General features: G+C 47.4%; 1 protein-coding gene and 1 pseudogene across 1 annotated transcript in view; both read right to left on the minus strand.

Moving 5' to 3' along the window:
- Positions 1-888: 888 nt before the first annotated feature.
- TANC2 (tetratricopeptide repeat, ankyrin repeat and coiled-coil containing 2) overlaps positions 889-18,872 on the minus strand; it is a 264,506-nt gene continuing 246,522 nt past the window's right edge. Inside the window, exons 20-25 of the mRNA XM_011368557.2 lie at positions 16,986-17,161; positions 16,549-16,681; positions 14,799-14,890; positions 12,691-12,837; positions 10,009-10,109; positions 889-8,410 (exon numbers count right to left, since the gene is read on the minus strand). Coding sequence (XP_011366859.1) covers positions 6,442-8,410; positions 10,009-10,109; positions 12,691-12,837; positions 14,799-14,890; positions 16,549-16,681; positions 16,986-17,161 — 2,618 coding nt within the window. The 3' untranslated portion in view covers positions 889-6,441. The remainder of the gene's footprint in view (positions 8,411-10,008; positions 10,110-12,690; positions 12,838-14,798; positions 14,891-16,548; positions 16,682-16,985; positions 17,162-18,872) is intronic.
- Positions 11,410-11,528, minus strand: LOC111744893 (annotated as a pseudogene).

The following is an 18,872-nucleotide window of genomic DNA, read 5'->3' on the forward strand; positions in this document are numbered from 1 at the left end:
TCCTCTCTAGAGGCAATTCCGGTGTCCAGCAGGGGTGACCATATGCCTGGAGTTTCCTGCTTCCCCAGCTTTGGTCATTTTTGGGAAGTGGATGTAGCTACACAGCAGGCATGTTTGTTCAGCACGGTCTGGTGTCTAGAGGAAGTGGTCTCCTTCCTTGCTTGTCCCTGATGTAGACAGAGAGGGGCAGCTAGACAGGAAAGGCTGCAGGACTCAGCCTGCTGGACACTTTTTTAAAAAGGTGAGTGTCCAGCCAGTTTTGGGAAATCTGCAACCTCTCCATTCACGACACAGCTGCCTAGCTCTCTATGGCATGAGGACTGGACTTTCCGGCCAGATTTTTAAAGAAAATGAAAAACCACTGGAAGCAGTGGGCTTCTGGCCCTGGGAACTACAGCCGGGGCTGCCCCTGCACCCGCGGGTGAGCAGTCTCTGAACTCAGTCGCTCTACCTGGCGGTCCGCTTCGGCCTTGGGCTTCGGTGCGGTAGCTGGGTCAGGGTGCAGCCTGGGCTACTGAAGTGAAACAGGAGGGGTCTGCACTCCCGTGGTGTGGCCGAAGAACTCCTCTGAGGAAGAGGCTCCCTTTGTCAACGGATGCAGTGAGCCTTCACGGGTGGGCCCTCGCCCACAGCTGTCCAGTGCCTATTGTGGTGTGTCCAGCTCCGAGCAGGTGCTCAGCCACTTCACTGAGTGAAGAAGAGCCTGAAGGGGCGACTGGGAATGTCCCACAGGAGACCAAATCATCGGGAATTTGGCCATCACCTTAATGTGCCAAGGTCGTCCTCGAGGGAGTGTCCTCAGCACTGCAGGCCTCAGGGAGTGTGAGCTTGAGAGTCAGCTCCCTGGAGAGAGATTGTAAAGGAAGGAGGAAGCACCACAACGCCATGTTTTTCCAAGTGTTACCCATTTATAAATAAGTACATTTGCTTTCATACATACAGTTCATTGTACAGATGGCGATCTGTATACATGGGCAGAAAAATGCATTCATTTAACTTTTCACATCTATCTCACACAGCTCACATGTACAGACAATAAAACTGCTCAAGCAAGTACAGCAAAGGAAAATGTCTTTCCTTATACACAGGGGGCTAGATGCCTCTGTTGGTTGTGGGACATCCCCACGGCACGAGTTCACAACTGTGTGGTGTTCAATATATCAGGATAGAGAACAAACATGCATTGAATAATATACTGTACAGAGAAAGTCCTTTACATCTGAGTTATAGAAAACCTAAAGGAAAACTAAGTGCATTAAAGCTTTTTCCAGCAAGTGTCTTGAAAGGACAGCAAAGAGGAGGAAGAATCAAAATCATATTAGTACAAATCGCTCTTTAATTGTAGACTGTACATGTCTGTACTGATTAAAATCATCCTGGATTTGGAGGAGACGGAACAGAGACAAAGATGCTGTGCGAGATGGAAAGGAGGCCACGCCTGAGAACGGCACCTGCCCTGAGCCTGACGAGGAACTGGCCCCACTCAGCAGGCATCAGCCAAAGGGAAAACAACAACAACAAAAAAAAACCAAAAAAACAAAACAAAACAAAACAAAACAAAAAAACGGAACAGGAAGTGTAACTTGCAGATTTCCAAAATAACCTGTGAATGAGAGAGAGATCTGGAGCCGGCATTTCTAACTCCTTTTTTCCAGTTAAGTTGGTACACAATAAGGCAGGTACAGTCAAGTACTGAATTTTCCAGAATTAACCCTTTGTCTGGTCCTGGGGACTGGGGATCGAGTCCCCCTAACCAGACGTTCTGGTTAGTGCTTAGGCAAAAGAAAAATCCGGCCAGCAAGTGCTACAAAAACACAGCAGCTAGGCTCCTTCCCTTCCACAGAGTAGGTGTGTCTGAAAAACACGGAAGCGATGCTGGCCTGCACCTACATGCATCCAGCTAGAACCTGACAGGTCAGCTTAGTGGAGATATCGCAGACTCGGCAGGAAGAAATGAGGTGATATGGGTGAGGAAACATGAAAGTAACACTTGATTTTTGGTGTCCAATTATGCGTTCATTTGGTACTGACTTTCAAAGCTCTGACTGTGGCCATCATGTGGCCACAAGCATCTCAGGGTGGCTCAGCTGCTGTGAGGCATTGGACACTGAAATGCAGGTTACCAACACTTCAGCCCTTGAGTGGTCTGTGTTATAAAAGGAGTTGATGAAGACCCAGTGGTTATTCAAGTAGCTCTGCACATGGCTCCACCAGCCCCATTGTGCTTGTGTCCAGGCCCCCAGCCAGCCACCTTTTCTCGGGAGCAGCCAGAGCTGAGTTCAAGGCATTGCATGGTGAAGGTTTCCATGACACGTCTTTGTAGGTAGCTCTTACCCCTAAGCCCTTTGTCCATTGTTGTTAGGCATGGTAGATGGTCCGTCTGGAATTCCTAGAGGAGAAGAAACCACACCTCCTATCGCACATGCAACAGCAAGCAGCACAGGCCTTGGCGTGGCAGCAGCAACAGGCTGCCTCTGCAGATCAGCTTCTTGAGAAGTGGGCAGCCCAAGGACAGACAGGCAGGGCGGGTGAGGCTGGGACAGGGGGTGAGTGGGCACGTCCTGCCCCTTGGGGAGAGCCTGTTCCATTTCGTGGCAAAGATTCAGTGAGCAACTGGTTTTGTCCAAGGCATTTCTGCAGTAGAAAAATAACTGTCTGAATCAAGCCATCCAACTGTGACACTTCTGGGGTTATAAAAGTTGGAGGCCAAGAGAACTGTGATGGGTACCGACAGGGAAGAAAGGGGTCTCCCAGCCTCTGCCTGGATGATGGTCCAAAGCAGGCAGCATTCAAAAAGCTTATCTTGCCACGACTGGCGTGGATGCATGAAGATCCCGTTCCAGACCTCTTTGTTCCCTCCTTCCTAAACCCTCTGAGCCAAGGAGCCTGCCTGCCTGCTGCCCTGGAAGTGGCTTCTCAAGAGGAGATGCTGTCATTCATTCTTTGCTACCAGACAAGCCTGGTGCAGAGCCACAGTGACACCTAGTGGTAAGGTATGGTGAAGCAAGGTGACGTCCACAGAACCCACTGTCTATGACTAAAACCTAAGGAAAATACGTATGGATATTAAATTAGATACTGATTAATTTTTCTATTGGGTACATCTCTGGAATATAAAAATACCAATATTTAGAGAGGGGTTCATAAACTACTATACAATATAAGGACTGAGAATACCTTTCTGTAAGCTGTTCTGTTTACAATAATTTAGGAAAAGTGTTTAGTAATCCAGGCTTAACTAAATTAGCAAACTTGTATCTCTGGACAACGACCTGGGGTACTGTACATGATTCTAATTAGTGGAATTTTCCTGAGCCTTCAAGTTTAAGTTAAACACATCTAAAAAGAGGGCACATGGGAGAAGAACAAGAAGGGTTTGTGCTCTATTAACTTGGGACTTTAATAGTGCACATCTGCCACCTGGACAAGATACAACAGCAGATACAAAATGGTCTCCATTTTGTCCATGCCAAATTCTCATGTTACACAGGTTTTCCCTTTACTTTGTAAATAAACATTAATTTTTAATTGTTAATTGTGTGCCTTACTGATCCAGTAAATAAAGTAACTATGTCTCAGGAGTCCCTAAGAACATTGCTGGAAAAGCACTTTAAAATCACTGCAAATATTTTTTTTGTATTTAAAAATTCTTAATCTTTTTGATGCTTATATACAAGTTATTTCTTGTGCTATAAATGTTGTGATCCACTGCTTGACTTCTTTCTTTTTTCCTTTTCCTTTTCTTGAAAAATACACTAAAAGAGCAGTTTTGCTATTTTCTAATGAAGACATTACTCACACTTAAATATCCAGTATTAGTTACAAATTCAAACAGTAAAGTGCACCCATTTATAGACATGATGTGACGGAAACCCATTAGTGCAAGAATTCTGGGCAAACGGAACATACAATTTGGTGAGAAACCCATAAGCTGGTTTGTCACCACTGTCTCCATTTGGGGTTGATGTGAATTGGGTGAGAGGAACTTATCAGTTTCATTTGAACAACTTCCCCGCACCTGAAGCCAGACTTTGATTCAGTAAGTCCTGCTGGGGGAGGGGCACCCCTAAGATACAGTACTAATCCCATGGCAGTGAAGTAGCCAAACAGGGCACAGGAAGCCTGCTTACAAGGAAGAACTCTGTCTCCTCCTCCAATAAGGGCCAGTTGGCGTTTTCTTGTCAAAAACGACTGGAGCCCAGTAGTGATATTCACACCTTCTTCTAATGGCTAAAAAAAGAACTGCATTTTGACTGTCGACATTTTAGGTGTTTTGCCCAGGAAAGCATAGACCCTAAAATGTTTAACCTGGAAAACCGAAAGAGAGACCCTGGGAGAAGTGGCATCAGTGGCGTGTTTGTAAGACTACGGAACCTATTCACCCACCTAGACAGGTGACCAGGTGGTATGTGTCGTGTTCCAAAGAAGCAGGGGCACTTTCCTAATAGACACTGAGGAATTTTTCAAAATGTAGCAGCAGCTCATCGTTGAGAGATGGTTAAAAAGGGCTAAGATGCAAAAAGCCCAATCAGGTTAAGACCTGGACAAACAGGAAGTGAGAGGCTGCCGGGCTCCTGGGTGTAGGCTGTGCTAATGCTGTCCATTTATTTCATCTTTGATGAGAGAGACAGAGAGTGGAGAGTGTCTGGGTCTTGAGTTACCTCGGCTGTTTGCTTCTAGCACAGGGACAAGTCCTGGCCTACTTTGGGCTTGGGGGCGGAGGGAGTCCAACTATTTGGCAGAATCTAAATTAGTAAAGACATGTTTCTGATCTCAGTTTCATGCACCCCGTCTTGGCAATGCTTTCGGAGGACACTTACTACTACAAACAGGTCTGGTCACATCTGGATTTTTATTCAAGAAACTGCCCTTCCTGTAGCCCTTTACTAACAAGAGCAGAATGATCCCTCCCAACAGAGAACGAATCTTCTTTTGCTCAGGTTTAGTTGTTTGTTGAACTATGCACTCAGTACCAGGCCTGTGCTAAGGCTTTGGTTTCACTGTTCTTGCTGTCATCGCAAGCTGGCCTCAGTCACTCAGAGGACAGCTTAGCAAATGACCACAGGACACAGAAGATGTGTGGAGGGTGACTGGATCAGACTTGCTGTCTATCTCATGTGCCCCCACTCGGGCTGAAAGGGGTCCCTCTTCACTCTAAAAGGAGACGCTCTGTGGTGTCTGTTTTTCAAATATCACTCCTGCCTAAAAAATGAACTAGATAATGAAACTACAGACCTTGAAATGGGATCAGATGACATCTGCTACGGATTGCAATGGCCCTGGGTGTAAACCCTGGAAATAAGTTTTTCAGTCCCAAGAGAATTCAATTTGCTTCTCAAAGAACCAATTTCTTCACTATACCATCTGGGTGTTAAAAAAAGAGGGCCAGTAGAACGAAATCTGGCTTTAGGTGAAGATCCAGCTAACAGGATTATTGCACCAGCTAATCTTCAGGAAGAGTTTGCTTTTTGTGGAATATGATGCTCAGGGATACATCAGGATCTAAAAGGGAGATTTCTCCAATCGAAGATTTTTTACAGCCTTTCACTAAGAATCCAGAAGTCTTCTTTTCTCTCTTTCTATATATTTATTTATTCCCTTCCCCACCTGTGGAAAATCAGTAGTTTTTAATGGTTGTTGGCTTAAATCTAAAGACTAATTTTCAGTGACTTATTAAAAAATACTCATGATTTTCATCCAATTTCCTTATCTGATGGAAATATTTAAAGGGTTGGTTGTTTTCTAAATGTTCCTACAATGCTTCTGGGAAAATTAATGTAGTGATATTTCAAATAACTATGTATTTTTTTCTTCCAATTTAATAGGCTCATTTCTTCTCTTTCTCCTTGATCCTTCTACCGCCCCCATAGGAAGACCAATCATAATTTAAATGAACATTCAGGACCTGACGACTGCAGGGAGCTGGAGCCCAGGGGAGAAGACCATGGCACGAGAATGCACTGGGGCTGGCTATTTGGATAACACTGGATAAGGACGCAAAGGCAAAGGGGCATCACACTCTTTCTAAAGTTCCTAGAAGAAAACAAACGAGAACATCTTATTTTTGTAAAAAAAAAAAAAAAAGGAGAGAGACATTTACACAACGAGAACATCAGTGAAAGCGATTGTCTCCTGGAAAAAGCTGACCAGTGTGTCTGATCTCCCTGGGTTAAAGCACATGGCACAGCAATCTCCTCGTTGGCATCTGAAGAGAGAGAGAGAGCATGTGGCTGGGGCACAGACAAGAGAAACAAGTCCTGGCTCACTGGAGGCCAGCTTCCCAGTCGGCTGCATGCAAAGGGTTTCAGCATGTGAACTGCCACCTCTGAACACCACACAGAAACTACATGAGAAAATAAGCCAGAGAACTACCTCAATTGTGGAAACCAAGCCTGAAAATGTGCAGTGAAAACATAGGGGTCTCACTCCAACAAACGTCTTTTAAACATTAGACTCCACAAATGGTCTCTTTGGTTTGATAGGGGATGTCTGCCCTTGTCGAGAGTCCCGGGACAGCTGCCTGTACAGGTTGTCCTGGTATGCCTGAGCCACAGGGAGGGTCCGAGCCACCTTCACGTCGGGATACGAGGAGGCCTGGCTGACTCTCTCCAAGAGGTCTCCGCGGGACCCATTAGCCAGCATCCCATGGGGGCTGTAATAATCGTCCTCCAGCAAATGGCCATTCTGTGCATTGTTGGTTTTGTTATAAAAGGCAATGTTGCTGATAGAAGATGGTGGGCTGAAGGACTCAGGCTGGGGCAGGTTGCCTGGAGATGTGGGGCTGAGAACGGTGTCTACTGATGACACTGCCCAGGTCCGATTCTGCTGGTGAAGGTGGGGGTACTGTTGAGTCCGGGCTGTTTTATCTATGATCCCCATGAATGGTGTGGTCCTGGACCGGGTGGGCTCACTGGGGTAACCTCCCTGCGTGGGAGACACTGGCGACAGCTCGTCACATGACCTATCATACGCCGGCTTTAGTGGGATCTCCATTTGTTGAATCGAGGAGGATGGCCGGAAGGTGGGAGCTAGGTTGGAGGCCGACGAGATGCTATGGCTGGATGGGGAGAAGCGGAGGCCTGCGCTCTGGGAGTGCAGCAGCGGCCTGGGGGTCGGCGGGTGCGGCTTGATTTCATTAGGGTTGACACTAATAGGTCTTCTGATTAGATGTGACACGTCGGGGGAACCGAGCTGGCTGGAGGAACGCTCCAGATCTAGTTTTGAGTGACAGACTGGGTAATAGGATGCAGACTGGCTCCGCCCAATCTGTGGCGTTTGGCTGTATCTCATGCCACCTCGATATGCTGAAGAAGGTCGCTGAGGAAGGTCTTCTTTGGTCAACCCTCCATGCTGACAGATGGCACCTGCGCTCAGACTGGCCTGGACATGCTGCACAGGTCTCCCATCCCCCACAATCCCCCCAATTGACCCTTGATAAACCAAGCGGCTCTGACTTACTCCTAAGTCTCCTTGTGAAGACTGGTATTTACTAGCCATTGAATGGGCTACTTGGCCATAGGCCCCTGTGGAGATGACAGTGCTTGAATGCACTGCAGAGCTGGGCTGGTTGCTTCTCACAATCTGGGCCTTAGCAGGCTGCAGCCTGAGCCCTTGCTGGGGAACCGCCACGGGAAGCGGAGGCATCTGGTAGGGCCGCTGGGCCATCTTGGATAATGGAGATTTTGGTCGGCCAGGAAGCTGGCTGACATTTGTTTCTTGCTGATAGCGCACGGGTGAGCCAGACTGGGACCTGTAGACACTCATGCTTTCGGCTGGAGGGCTGGCCCGATACTGAGGGCCTCTACGGAGAGGGGAGGGGGGAGGGCTTGGGTATTCTTTGCCCTGCCCTCCTACAGGAGGCGGGCTAAAGCGGTACGATGCACCTTGATGAGCTGGGGAAGTGTGTGGTGGGCTAGGCCTGTAGTGAGAGTTCTGGTGAGTTGGAGAAAGAGCGGGTGAGGTGGACTGATAGCTCTGTCTAGTGGGAGAACCTACGGAACTACCGGACCGGAAGTCAAAGACCTGGTGTGAGCCTAGCGGTGAGCCAGAGATGTAGGCGGAGTCCCGATGGGCTGGGGAGGACGGTGGGCTCTGGATGATCGGGAGGCCCTGACTGGGCCGGGCCTCCGTCTGCAGGCCGATGGAAACGTTTTCGACATCCTGTTCCAGGTACTCCTCCTCGAATATGTCTTGCACAGAGTATATATCGTCATGCTGTGGTTCCGGTTCCGTTTCTTCTGGTAGCTGCTGCTGGGGCTGCTGCGGTGGCGGCGGCGGGGGCGGCGGCTGCTGCTGCTGCTGCATCTGTCTACACTCCTCCTCCACTCTCATCAGGAGTCTCTGGATCTCACGATTGTTTGGACACAGCCTGATGGCCTCGTTCAGGTCCTCTAAGGCTGCTGCGAACTGTCTGCTTGACAAAATGTAAACACAGGAACTGGAGTTATTCTGAATCAACAGGAATCCCCCAGGGCCGAGAACATGGTGACTATTTCAGAGAACCGTGGCAGCGCCTGTGGGAGTTGGGGGTGGGGTTTGGTTTCCTTTGATTTGTAAGGAAGGAAACAGGTAGGCTGTCATTTTAGAAGAGTCCAGAATGATTAGAAGAGTCCCTAACCCGTTCGGCCTCCACCTTCCTTCTGGCCTCTCTGGGATTAGTGGGGGAATGTCCCCATTTTGCCAGTCCAGTCAGGCCCTTCAGGAAGATTTTCTTAGTGCCCAAAGGCACACCAGGCAGTATGAGGGTTGGGTGGGGTTGTCATTTACAGGGTCACTGTCAATTAGCTTAGGAACAAAACAGCAACTACAATATTTAAAAATCTTGCTGATCCAGCAGAATTTTTTTCTTTATATTCTTGATATTTTGGCTCCAAATTTCAGGCCTGTTCCATCCTAGGCAAGAACTCTGTCCTCTGCCCTTTCTAGCCCTCACCCCACAGGAACTGGGGCTCCTCCATTCCGCTACATCAGAGCTGGGCAGGCATCAGGCTTGCTGACTACACAACTCAGACTCTCATTTACAAATGAGGACATGGACCGTCAGAGATATTCCCATCCTCTCTAGTAACACTGCCCAGAAAAGGAGCGACTGGCCTCGTGGGGAAGGAATGACCCAGTGGGAAAGAGAATTTGACAGTCAAGCTTCTGCAGGAACTGTGCTACCCCGGCTAGCTGAGGCTAGGATTACTGGCGCTGTCATCGCTAGACTGAACCCGGGGGCATTTCCAGGATCCTTACTCCCCCTGGTCATAGCAGTGGACCTGAAGCACTTCCTTCCTGGGCAGTTTGGGAGAAGGGCGGGGCACTGGGCAGGAGGCATCGAAGACAGTGACAAGTTATCCCAAGATCACCCATGGCAGGTTCCAGGTCTTTCTGGAGCTCTTCCTGCCCACTGGCCGAACCACGGCAGATGGGCGTGGGGGATAGGTTTCTCTTGGGCCCTCTCAACCCCGGCAGCAAGGACCTCCTGTCTCCACGTGTGTGTGTGGTGTGGTGGTGGTGGTGGGTTTAGGTGAGAAGGGGGTCTGATGCTATCAGACTTGAGGAGAGCCCCAGGAGGAAGACTATCCCCCAATGCCTACAGGAAAAGAAAGAGGAGCCTGTGATGTAAGTGGCTCATCCTCCTTTTCCCTTTAAAAGGGTTGGGAGGATGTTTTGCTTAAGTGACCTCTTCTTAAGTCACTGGTGTCTCTCATGCTACCTTCTTTGGGGGTTAAAAAGTGACTGAGGTATGGCAGAGGCTTCTAGGAAGAAGGTGCCATTCTCCAACAATGAAAAGGCATTTTTTTTTTTTTTTACCCAAAGCAAAATGCTCTAGAGTCCCACAGCCCCGAAGATTTGCCAATCTTAAGCTGAGTACTGTGCTATGGGAGCCATCCCCGAAGCTTGGCCTGAAGAGTCCTCGGGGACAGACACATTTGGGTACTTATGCCCCAGGATGGCCTACGTTGCCTCGGCCAGATTTAGAAAATAGACCTCTTGCTTTTCACCCTCTCTCTCTCTCCTCACCTGCTGCTGCGTTTTGCCCTTGCTCTTGCATAGTAAGCTTCATAAGATTTCGGTTTCAGCTCCAGGGCCTTAGTAGCAAATTCCTCCGCCATTCCAAAATCCTGTCATTACAATAGGTGTGCAAATGAGTCATTGAAGAGATATAAAAAATAGACAACTTGGGAATAACACAGATCATATGTACATTTCTTTGACACTTATAGACGGAACACTTGGGATTCCTGACACGCCTTGAATGGCTCTAGCCACGTGGCCCAGTGCTTGAAAGTTCCTTCTGCCTTTGCCCTGTGTGGCCCTGCAACTGCTCATGGGAATTTACCTGCCCATAAGTATGAAAATACTTTTAATTTGCCTTCTTTCTGCCTTTCCAACAGAGTTCTTTCTAGCCCAGAAGCCAAATGTCAACCCAACGAAGCACCTGACTTTGGAAACCTGAACTCTCGTTATACACGCATGTACGAGGAGAACACACACCTCTACACCTCACATGCAACCTCATCTTACCCCCCACATTCTTGCTGCACCCACTATTCCTTGGCTTTCTCAGAGATGAGTGGAATCCAAGAGGATGGGGTTTGTGTAGAAGGAGAAGTGCGCTGGCCACGGAGACGAGGTGGGGGAGGAAGTCAGACTCGGGCTCGATTCTCCGGTCTGCTCAGAGTGCGCTGTATGTTTTCTCACCCAAACCTATCTCATAGGCAGGATTAAGAGCAATAAAGCATTCAAAAGCTCTATATACAGTTCTCGGCACATTGCAGATGCTCAATAAGTGGTAATTTCCTTTCTATTTCACAGAGGCTTCTCTGGCCTGTTCCTTAACTGGTTCCTTACTTAGGAAACATTTAAAAACAAAACCAAAGAAGAGCTAGTCTGTGACAGGTCTATGCTATCGCCTCACCTCTAGATCACTGAGGATCCCTGGAGGGACAAAGCTGGGGCTTGTAAGCCACCCTTATGTAAAAGGGAAGTTTTCCCCTTCTCTTTTAATGTCAAAGCCATACTACGGCACAGTAGCCTCTGGTTACACTTGTGATTCCTAACATAGAAAACGAGGCCTTAGGCGGAACAAAGGCCCTGGGGCACAGGTAAACATTAAAAAAAAATCAGTGGGCAGTTGTCTATCAAAGCAGACAGACTTCATGTGCTTGGCCTAGCACTGGCCATGGGAGGTGATGGTTAAGTGTTTCTGAACAAATGTGGAGCTAGAGAGAAAGTATTCTGCCTGAAATGGGTTGCCTTCTATCCCTACTCTGTTTCTAACCTTACTCTTTAATTTTTTCTTTTGGGACACTCATTATTTCTGGGAAGATTATTATTATTATTATTATTTTTGGCGAGGCAACCCTTGGTTGACCTCACAGATTGCAAGGACCTTGTCAATTTACGATCTCTTATTTTTTACGCCTACAGCATCTGGTCTTCCTAGGTGGTCTCCCATCCAAGTACTAACCAGGCCCGACCCTGCTTAGCTTCCGAGATCAGACAGGATTGGGCTCGTTCAGGGTGGTATGGCCGTAGACTGGGGAGATTATTTTTAAGAAAAATAGTGTTTGTTAGGCAAAAAAGAAGCCAGCAGGCTGGCAGCAGCTCCTGAGCTTTGTCTCATTCTCACTAGCTGGTCTAATAAGAGAACCTGGTGTAGATTCTTCTGTTTCACTCAAGAACCTCACTGCCTCCCCCTAAGGCAACTACCTCCCTCACAAGAACCTCTACCACATCTCCACTCTCCTCAGCACCTCTGCCACGTAGGGTCCTAACTGTGTCCTTCAAGACACCCAAGTCTGCATCAGGGCTCTTTGTCAGGTTTTAGATAGATGATATGAAGATCATATACGCAGATAACCTTTCTGGAATTGATAGCAGATCCATTGCCACTGAGGCTGAAATCTGACTTTAGTACAGCTGAGTTCTTTACCGACTGACATTCCTATTTGGCCTGGATTATTTCTATCTCTTGACTAACTGTGAGTCCTCAGGTTGGTGGATGTCAGATTCCTGACAGGATCTTAGCTATCCCTGGTATCTGAGGGAGGGCTCTTGACCCTCTGCGTGTCAAGGTTGCTGAGGGCACCAGAGGCTGTGTGTGCAAGGAAGGCAAGAAGGACCAAGGACTACTTGGGAGATAATGAAGGACCAGGAAGGGTTCTAAGATTCTCTCTGTGAAAGGATGGGACACGGCATGCTTGAATAAAAAGATGAGGAAAGAAGTGAAAAGTTCGAGATTAGCCTTAGAAATGAAACCTTGAAATCCATGGTCCTGAGCTCTCTTTCCAGCTCTTCCTTAAAAGACTCGGGGGTCTTCTAGAAGGGGAGGGAATGACTAATTCCTATCTAACTACAGCTGGAATCCTAGAGACAATCGCTCTCACATTTTCCCGTAGACCAGAAAGTTGACTTGGGGGGAGGAGAGGGTGACGAAAGTATTCCAATCACGTTCAGTGGGAATTACGAAAATTCGGAAAGTGATCAAGTGCCTACAGCATTAACTTTTTTCAAGTTTTGAGAGATGGATTGTACTCAAGAGTTGATTTCTTTTAAATCGCAAATGTCAGTGCTCTGTGAAGGACAACCAAGTTCCAAATAGGGCAGAGAAAGATTTCAGGGCCTGGTAAAAGCTAGCGAGCGACATGGACTGTCAACTTCCAGGACTGCAGTAAAGGAGCCGGGATGAGAGGGACTTACATTCATTTTCCTGCGACATCGAGAGAGGTTGAGGAGAAGAGACACCTTCAGTTCCCGAAAGGTTTTCAAGTCCTCACCAAATCCTTCTCTAGGGAATTTCTTCAGAGCGTACTGGTAGCGCTGGGCAGCCTCCTTCACTTTACCTTTCTGATGGGAGGACAAGATGGCAAAGCACACAGTTGGTCTGCGGAGCCGCTGGGTAAGTCTGGCCCCACCCCCTGCCTTCTGTCGCCAGCTATGCCTAAGGGTTAGCCCCGCCCGAAGAGCAGCCTAGAGACTAGGTTTGGCCCTGATGGTGAGAGCAGAAGGTCCAGTCTTTCCTTTAGGAAACCGGCCCAGCAGGAAAGGCACAGTGGAAGGGGTTCCCCAACATACGAGCCAGAGAAGGAAGCCTTGGTGAATGAAAGGCCTGGGACTCCAGCTTTTCAACTGGGTTCTCAAGGGACTGACCCTGCTCATTTCAACAGAACTTTTCTTGACCCGATCTCCCTGGCACATGAATCATGCCCAGTCCCAAGCACGCCAAAGTTATTGCTGTTTCCTTAATTTTGGCTTGTCTGGAAAACTCTTTCCTTGTTTGCTGATGCACTTGCCAGTTCTCTAGAAGAGGTTATCTCTTCCTTATGAAGGATGCAGGAGCTGAAATAATCTAGCTGCTGTTCCCTAATCTCACGGCATAAAACAATATCAGTCAGTTTTCCCTGCTTTTGGAAAAGGCATGGGGTAAGGTGGTAGTAGAGAAGTCAAGTTGAGAGCCTGGGATTCCATCTGACTACGTAGGAAGGATTTTTCCAAGATGAAGTAAATCTATGACCCACCTAGGAACGTGGTCACAGGGGCCTTGAATTTCTCCTACAGTTTGCATTTGAAAATCTATAAACTGAGCGCAGAATGACGCAGAAGGCACCGTCCACTCCCTGAGCCGATCTTCGGCGGCGCCACTCCTCCCGCACAGCTGCAGCTTCACCAGGGGTCCCGAGCCCTCATTTTCTCTTTAGCTCTTTTCATTAAGGAGAGATTTGGAATCTGCCAAGGCAGAATTCTGGGTGGGAACAGTAGTAGCTCTGCCCATTCTCCTTAGGAGGTAGGACTTCTTGTCTCGAAATATCAGAAGCCATATTATAACCAGGGTTTGGACTCTTGAGAGCAATGCCATTTTCAAGTTCATAAATATGACAGCTAATGAGGCCCTTCCTTGAAGTCATGTGAAATCGTGGCTGGGTCAGGACTCAAGTTTCCTAGAGGCCTAAGAGTCCTAGATTATCAGGACTTGTACTGGAAGGGTCCTCAGGAAGTGTTAACTCTGCCCTCAGGAACTCTGTACACTCCTTATACGGGGGCAGGGGAGGAGGCGGGGAGGTGGGGGTGGAGGATAGTGTGCTTCACAGTCATTTCCTCGTCTTTGGGCCTGGGGATGTCTTAGTGATGCCCGCTGCCAAAAGCTGGGTTGGATTTGTATTTACATTTAGGAGAAGATTCGGCTAATCTTAACACAACAAGGTAATTCTGACATGGAATGTTGTTAAGAGACTTTCTATATAGGCCACGAGAGTTTGTGTTAGAGTATGAAGCCTTCAGCTTGAATTGTGAGTATAAAAAGACTCCACTCTTTTTTTTTTATTGCTATCATTCAGTGAGTGACTTCAAGCAAATCTTATAATTGCTATTTGTCTCAGGTGCCTTATCTTACTCAGAGATGCTGATAAACTATTATTACTAATAGACTTAATCTACGCATATATTAAATATGAAAGCTAAGATCAGTGACTCTCGATCTCGCATGGATTGGAAATACCTGTACTACATAATTTTACTTGTCCCATGAATTTTCAGGTCCCACTGAGCAGATTCCATGCTGTCTATTAGTGACCAGGTAAAACTAGGTCTTTAGGGTGATCAGCTACGGGCACGTACAGGCCATTCTTACTCTCTTGTTGGGAAGGGAAAAACCCAGGATTCTCAACTTATGAACCTGTCAGTGAAGGATGGCATTTTCCTTGGCCTCTAGAACCATGGATGCGAACTATCAAGAAGTCGGTAGATGCTATGTGCAGGAAACAGTCAGTGGCTGTTTTGAGGAAACGCTGTCCCTCGCTCCCGTCCCTCACCTTATAAAACATGTCCCCCTCTTCCATCAGCTTGCTCAACAGGATGATCATGATGTCTGGTTTGGAGGTGGCCATCGCCCAGGTGGCTGGACCTGTAGTGTACAGGATGCATGATGGGTAAAAAACTCATACAATGTAAGGGTGGTAGGAAGCTAGGTGAAAAAAACATCCTGGGGGATTTCTGCTGAGAGAACAACTTGCTCCACAACCATTGCCTCATCTTTTAGACCTGGGAGTACCTTAGTGACTCCCACCTCCAAGAAGCTGCACTGGATTTGTATTCACCTTAAAGTAAGAATATCTGAACTGTCTGAGTCTTCACCACAGGAGGGCAGCAAAGCATGTTGTATTTGGCCAGGCAATGGCTTGGGATGGAGTTATTTGAAATAAGCAAATGAGGAAAAAGGGTTTACATTCAAAGTCACCATAAGATTTTAAATATCTAAAAAGGGTAATTTGTTTTCGGATCTGGGACTCAAAGCTCCCAGCTGTTTAATCTGTTAATATTTAAACATGTACTTTGCAGAAGGGAAACCATTCCAGACTTTCTAAAGGCTCCCTTAGTCTGTAAGTGTCGAATAGAACTCACTGGCATTTATTGTGAACCGGGAGCACAGTCCCAATGTCAAACAGATGTGAAACAAGCCAACGCTACTGAGGATTACTTTACCCCCAAAGAGAAAGAAAAGGTTAAAATGATTAGTTTACAGATACCTGAATTATTTACCAATCAAGCTTTTCAGGGTTAGTTATCAAAAGTTCAAGTTATTCTCTACAACAGTCATTAAAAAAAATCTTCTTTTAAGGTGAAGTAAATTAAAAGATTAGAGGTGTAGGGAACTCATGCAGGCTAAATCAAAGAGGAGAAGGCAAAGCTGACCAAGCCATCAGACCACGCCTGATGCTGACAGCGGTGAAATATACCTCGTGGGCGACTCGGTAACGTCTGACAACCTTCAAAGAAAGGAGAAAACAAAAAGTTGTAGGAGAGGAAAAAAAAATGGATGAAGGTGAAAAAAAAAAAAAAAAAAAAAAAAGAAGGAAAAAGCAGCAGTGAGAGGCAGGCAGCAAAAAAGCCAGCATATCAGCCAAACCTTGTCTATAGGTCTGTGGAGTGGGGGAGCGGATGGGACAGCAGCAGCGGGGACTGGAGAGTCTGAAGCACATACAGAGCAAGGAAAAGCAGAGGCTCATGGCCGTGCAGGGGTCCAGGACGCTCACAGGGTGGGGCTGGTGCAGAGGCATCAGCACTAAGAGGTGCTTAAGACCAGAACAGCCTCCTGGCTAAGGCTACTAGGGGCATGGCTGATAACCACGTGATTTTGGACACACGGTAGTGTAGACCAGAGGTCCCCAACCTCTTTAGAACCAGGGACCGGTGCTCCTATCAGAATTAATGTCTGGTGATCTGAGGTGGAGCTGAGGGGGTGATGCTAGTGCTGGGGAGCGGCTGCAAATACAGATGAAGCTTCGCTCGCTCACCGCTGCTCACCTCCTGCTGTGCGGCCCGGTTCCTAACAGGCCAGGGACCCATACTGGTCCTCGGCCCGGCGGGTGGGGACCCCTGGTGTAGACCATGGCTCAAATGGCTTTCTCAGGGCCAAGAGTCTTCCTGCTCACTTGGACAATAACTGGGCCAGGGCAGAGGGGAAACTATACGCATTCACACCAAACACCCACGGCAGCCAGACCACTGGACCAGTCTGGCCCCTGGGCACAGATGGCCGGCACCTTCTTCCTTTTCTCCTACCTATCTTGGCTCCTTTCTTCAGAAGAGTGACAACGACAGAAGTGTTCCGGCACCCCACTGCCCTGTCCAAAGGGCGCATTCCGCTGTAGTCGACGTGCTCGATCATGGCCCCGTGGTCCACCAGGAACTGGACCTAGGACAGGGATCAAGCAGGGCAGTCAACGCAAGTGCAGTGGCTCAGCACTGCTCTGCTGGGGCCCTGGCCGCTGTCTGCCTCTGACTCAGCTGCTGGTCTGGACCAGGCTGGGCAGCCGTGGTGTTCAGGCCACATTTACGTTCTTGGTCTTTAACCGTGTTTTGAATATTCCTATTTTCTAGCAAGTATAGATCTGAGAACTTTGTTATCAGGGATCATCAACGCGTTCCTCTACCCTCAACCCCAGGTAAGATTACGGACGGGGGACCTTCCCCCTCCCTACTTGTTTAAAGGCACTCACCACCTCGGCATCACCATAGAAAGCTGCCAGATCCAGCGGGGTGCGGCCATTCTTGTCGGCATGGTCTGTGGCAGCTCCGTTATCCACCAGGGAACGTACGACCGAGAGATGACCCTTCAAACAGGCCCAGCTGAGGGCTGTCAATCCTTCTTTGTCCATCAGAGCAATAGAGGCGCCTATAAGAGCCAGGACAACATGGCCAAGGAAACATGAAAAACACGGAACTCGAAACGGAAAGGAAAGCTGGTACTTGAGTGCACACTGCTGAAGGACGGCTTTTGTTTTTGGCGTGTGAGTTCTCCTTCAATAAAACTGTTAAAAAAAACCCTGACCCTACAGGCCATCAGTAGAAGGGAGACCAGTTGTTTTACTGGGCATTCCAGGTCCGCTACAACCTAAGTACTCTCCGTCCTTAAGTTCATTACTCCGCTGTGAAAATCCTCTACTTCAGCCAAATGGATGTGCTCGCTGCCTCTAGAGTACCCTTGAACCCTCACTTTAGGTTATGTCACCCTCTCCCCCGATGACTTGCCTATTTTTTTAAACCCAATTTGCACCCATGCCCTAGGAACCATCTCAAATTCCAAGACACTTCTCCCGATTAACTGTTACCTCATCCTGAATCTGCTTGACATAATACCTTAGTCTATTACTCATCTTTTAAAATGTATCCTACTTGCATGTGATAAATTCTCGACGAATGTTTTCTGAACTCAGTGAAAGTCTTCTGTTTATAACAGTATAAACTCCTTGAGAGACTCTCGTAAAATAAGTCAGTACATGCTCGTCACTGATGACAGTGCCAGCCACGTGCACCTTCCCGAGAATGGGGGGGAAATGGATTCATGGGAAGGGACTAAGACCAGGTCACAAGGGAAATTTGGAGTTGAATGAAACTAGTCAGCCTTCAATAATCCCATCCTCACTCTCTTGGCCCCTTTTATAGTCTGCATCTGCCTTCAAACTTTCTATTTTCATCTGTCAAGATCAAGCGTACTTGACATTGTTTTGTCATTAGTCTAAAATTCAACATAAACTTGGTTCTTACTTAGACTGTAAGCTCTGAGATGGCAAAGAGCCTATCACTCCCTTGCTAGTTTTGAAGAGTACCTAAGGTAATTCTTTTCACACAGCTGGCATGTCATCCTAACTAGAGATTGACCTACTGCACATGGAACACTCGCCAGGCTGCCTCCTCAGCAGGACAGAATTCAATGGCAGATCGAGCTTGAGACCTGCCACAGCCAGCTCAGGATCTACTCAGCACTCATCTGGCCTATCACCTTTGTATCCCTAGGGTCAGATAACCAGACTTTGTGGCTTCCTATAGCAGGATAAAGGGCTGGAAGGTATCATACCTCTAACACTGATGAGAGACATTTACGTACTGATTATCCTTTTATAATGGCAGAGTCTGCAATTGAAACATTGACTCTAACATGAAATGACTTCGAATATGGGACAGAATCCAAAGGTTTCTTCTCAGACACAACATCCATAAAAATCCCTGGACAGAGCCTCCAGCGGTGGAAAGAGCAGGATAAGAAGGTTCTGGATGCATATTACAGATAAACTCCTTTTCCAAATGTACGGAAAGTTGGAATTTCAAAAAATTAAAAGGAGATGCACATAAAATCTATTCAATTTATGTCCCAAATTCAACTTGTAATCTTCCTCCTCTCTCTTTTCTCCACCTTGCAGCTAAAGGAACCACAGTTCTCAAAAACATCAACCTTAAAACTCTGGCGTTACCTTCAACTCCTCTATCCTTATTTCCTACACGCAATCAATCTTTACATCCGAATTCTTTTTTGCACTTGCCCTTCTGTTCTGTTCTAACAGCTACTGCACCTGGACTGGGGCCTCATTACCTCTCATCTAGTCTAC

Source organism: Pteropus vampyrus, unplaced genomic scaffold (assembly GCF_000151845.1).
Source record: "Pteropus vampyrus isolate Shadow unplaced genomic scaffold, Pvam_2.0 Scaffold143, whole genome shotgun sequence".
NCBI classification, from domain to species: domain Eukaryota; kingdom Metazoa; phylum Chordata; class Mammalia; order Chiroptera; family Pteropodidae; genus Pteropus; species Pteropus vampyrus.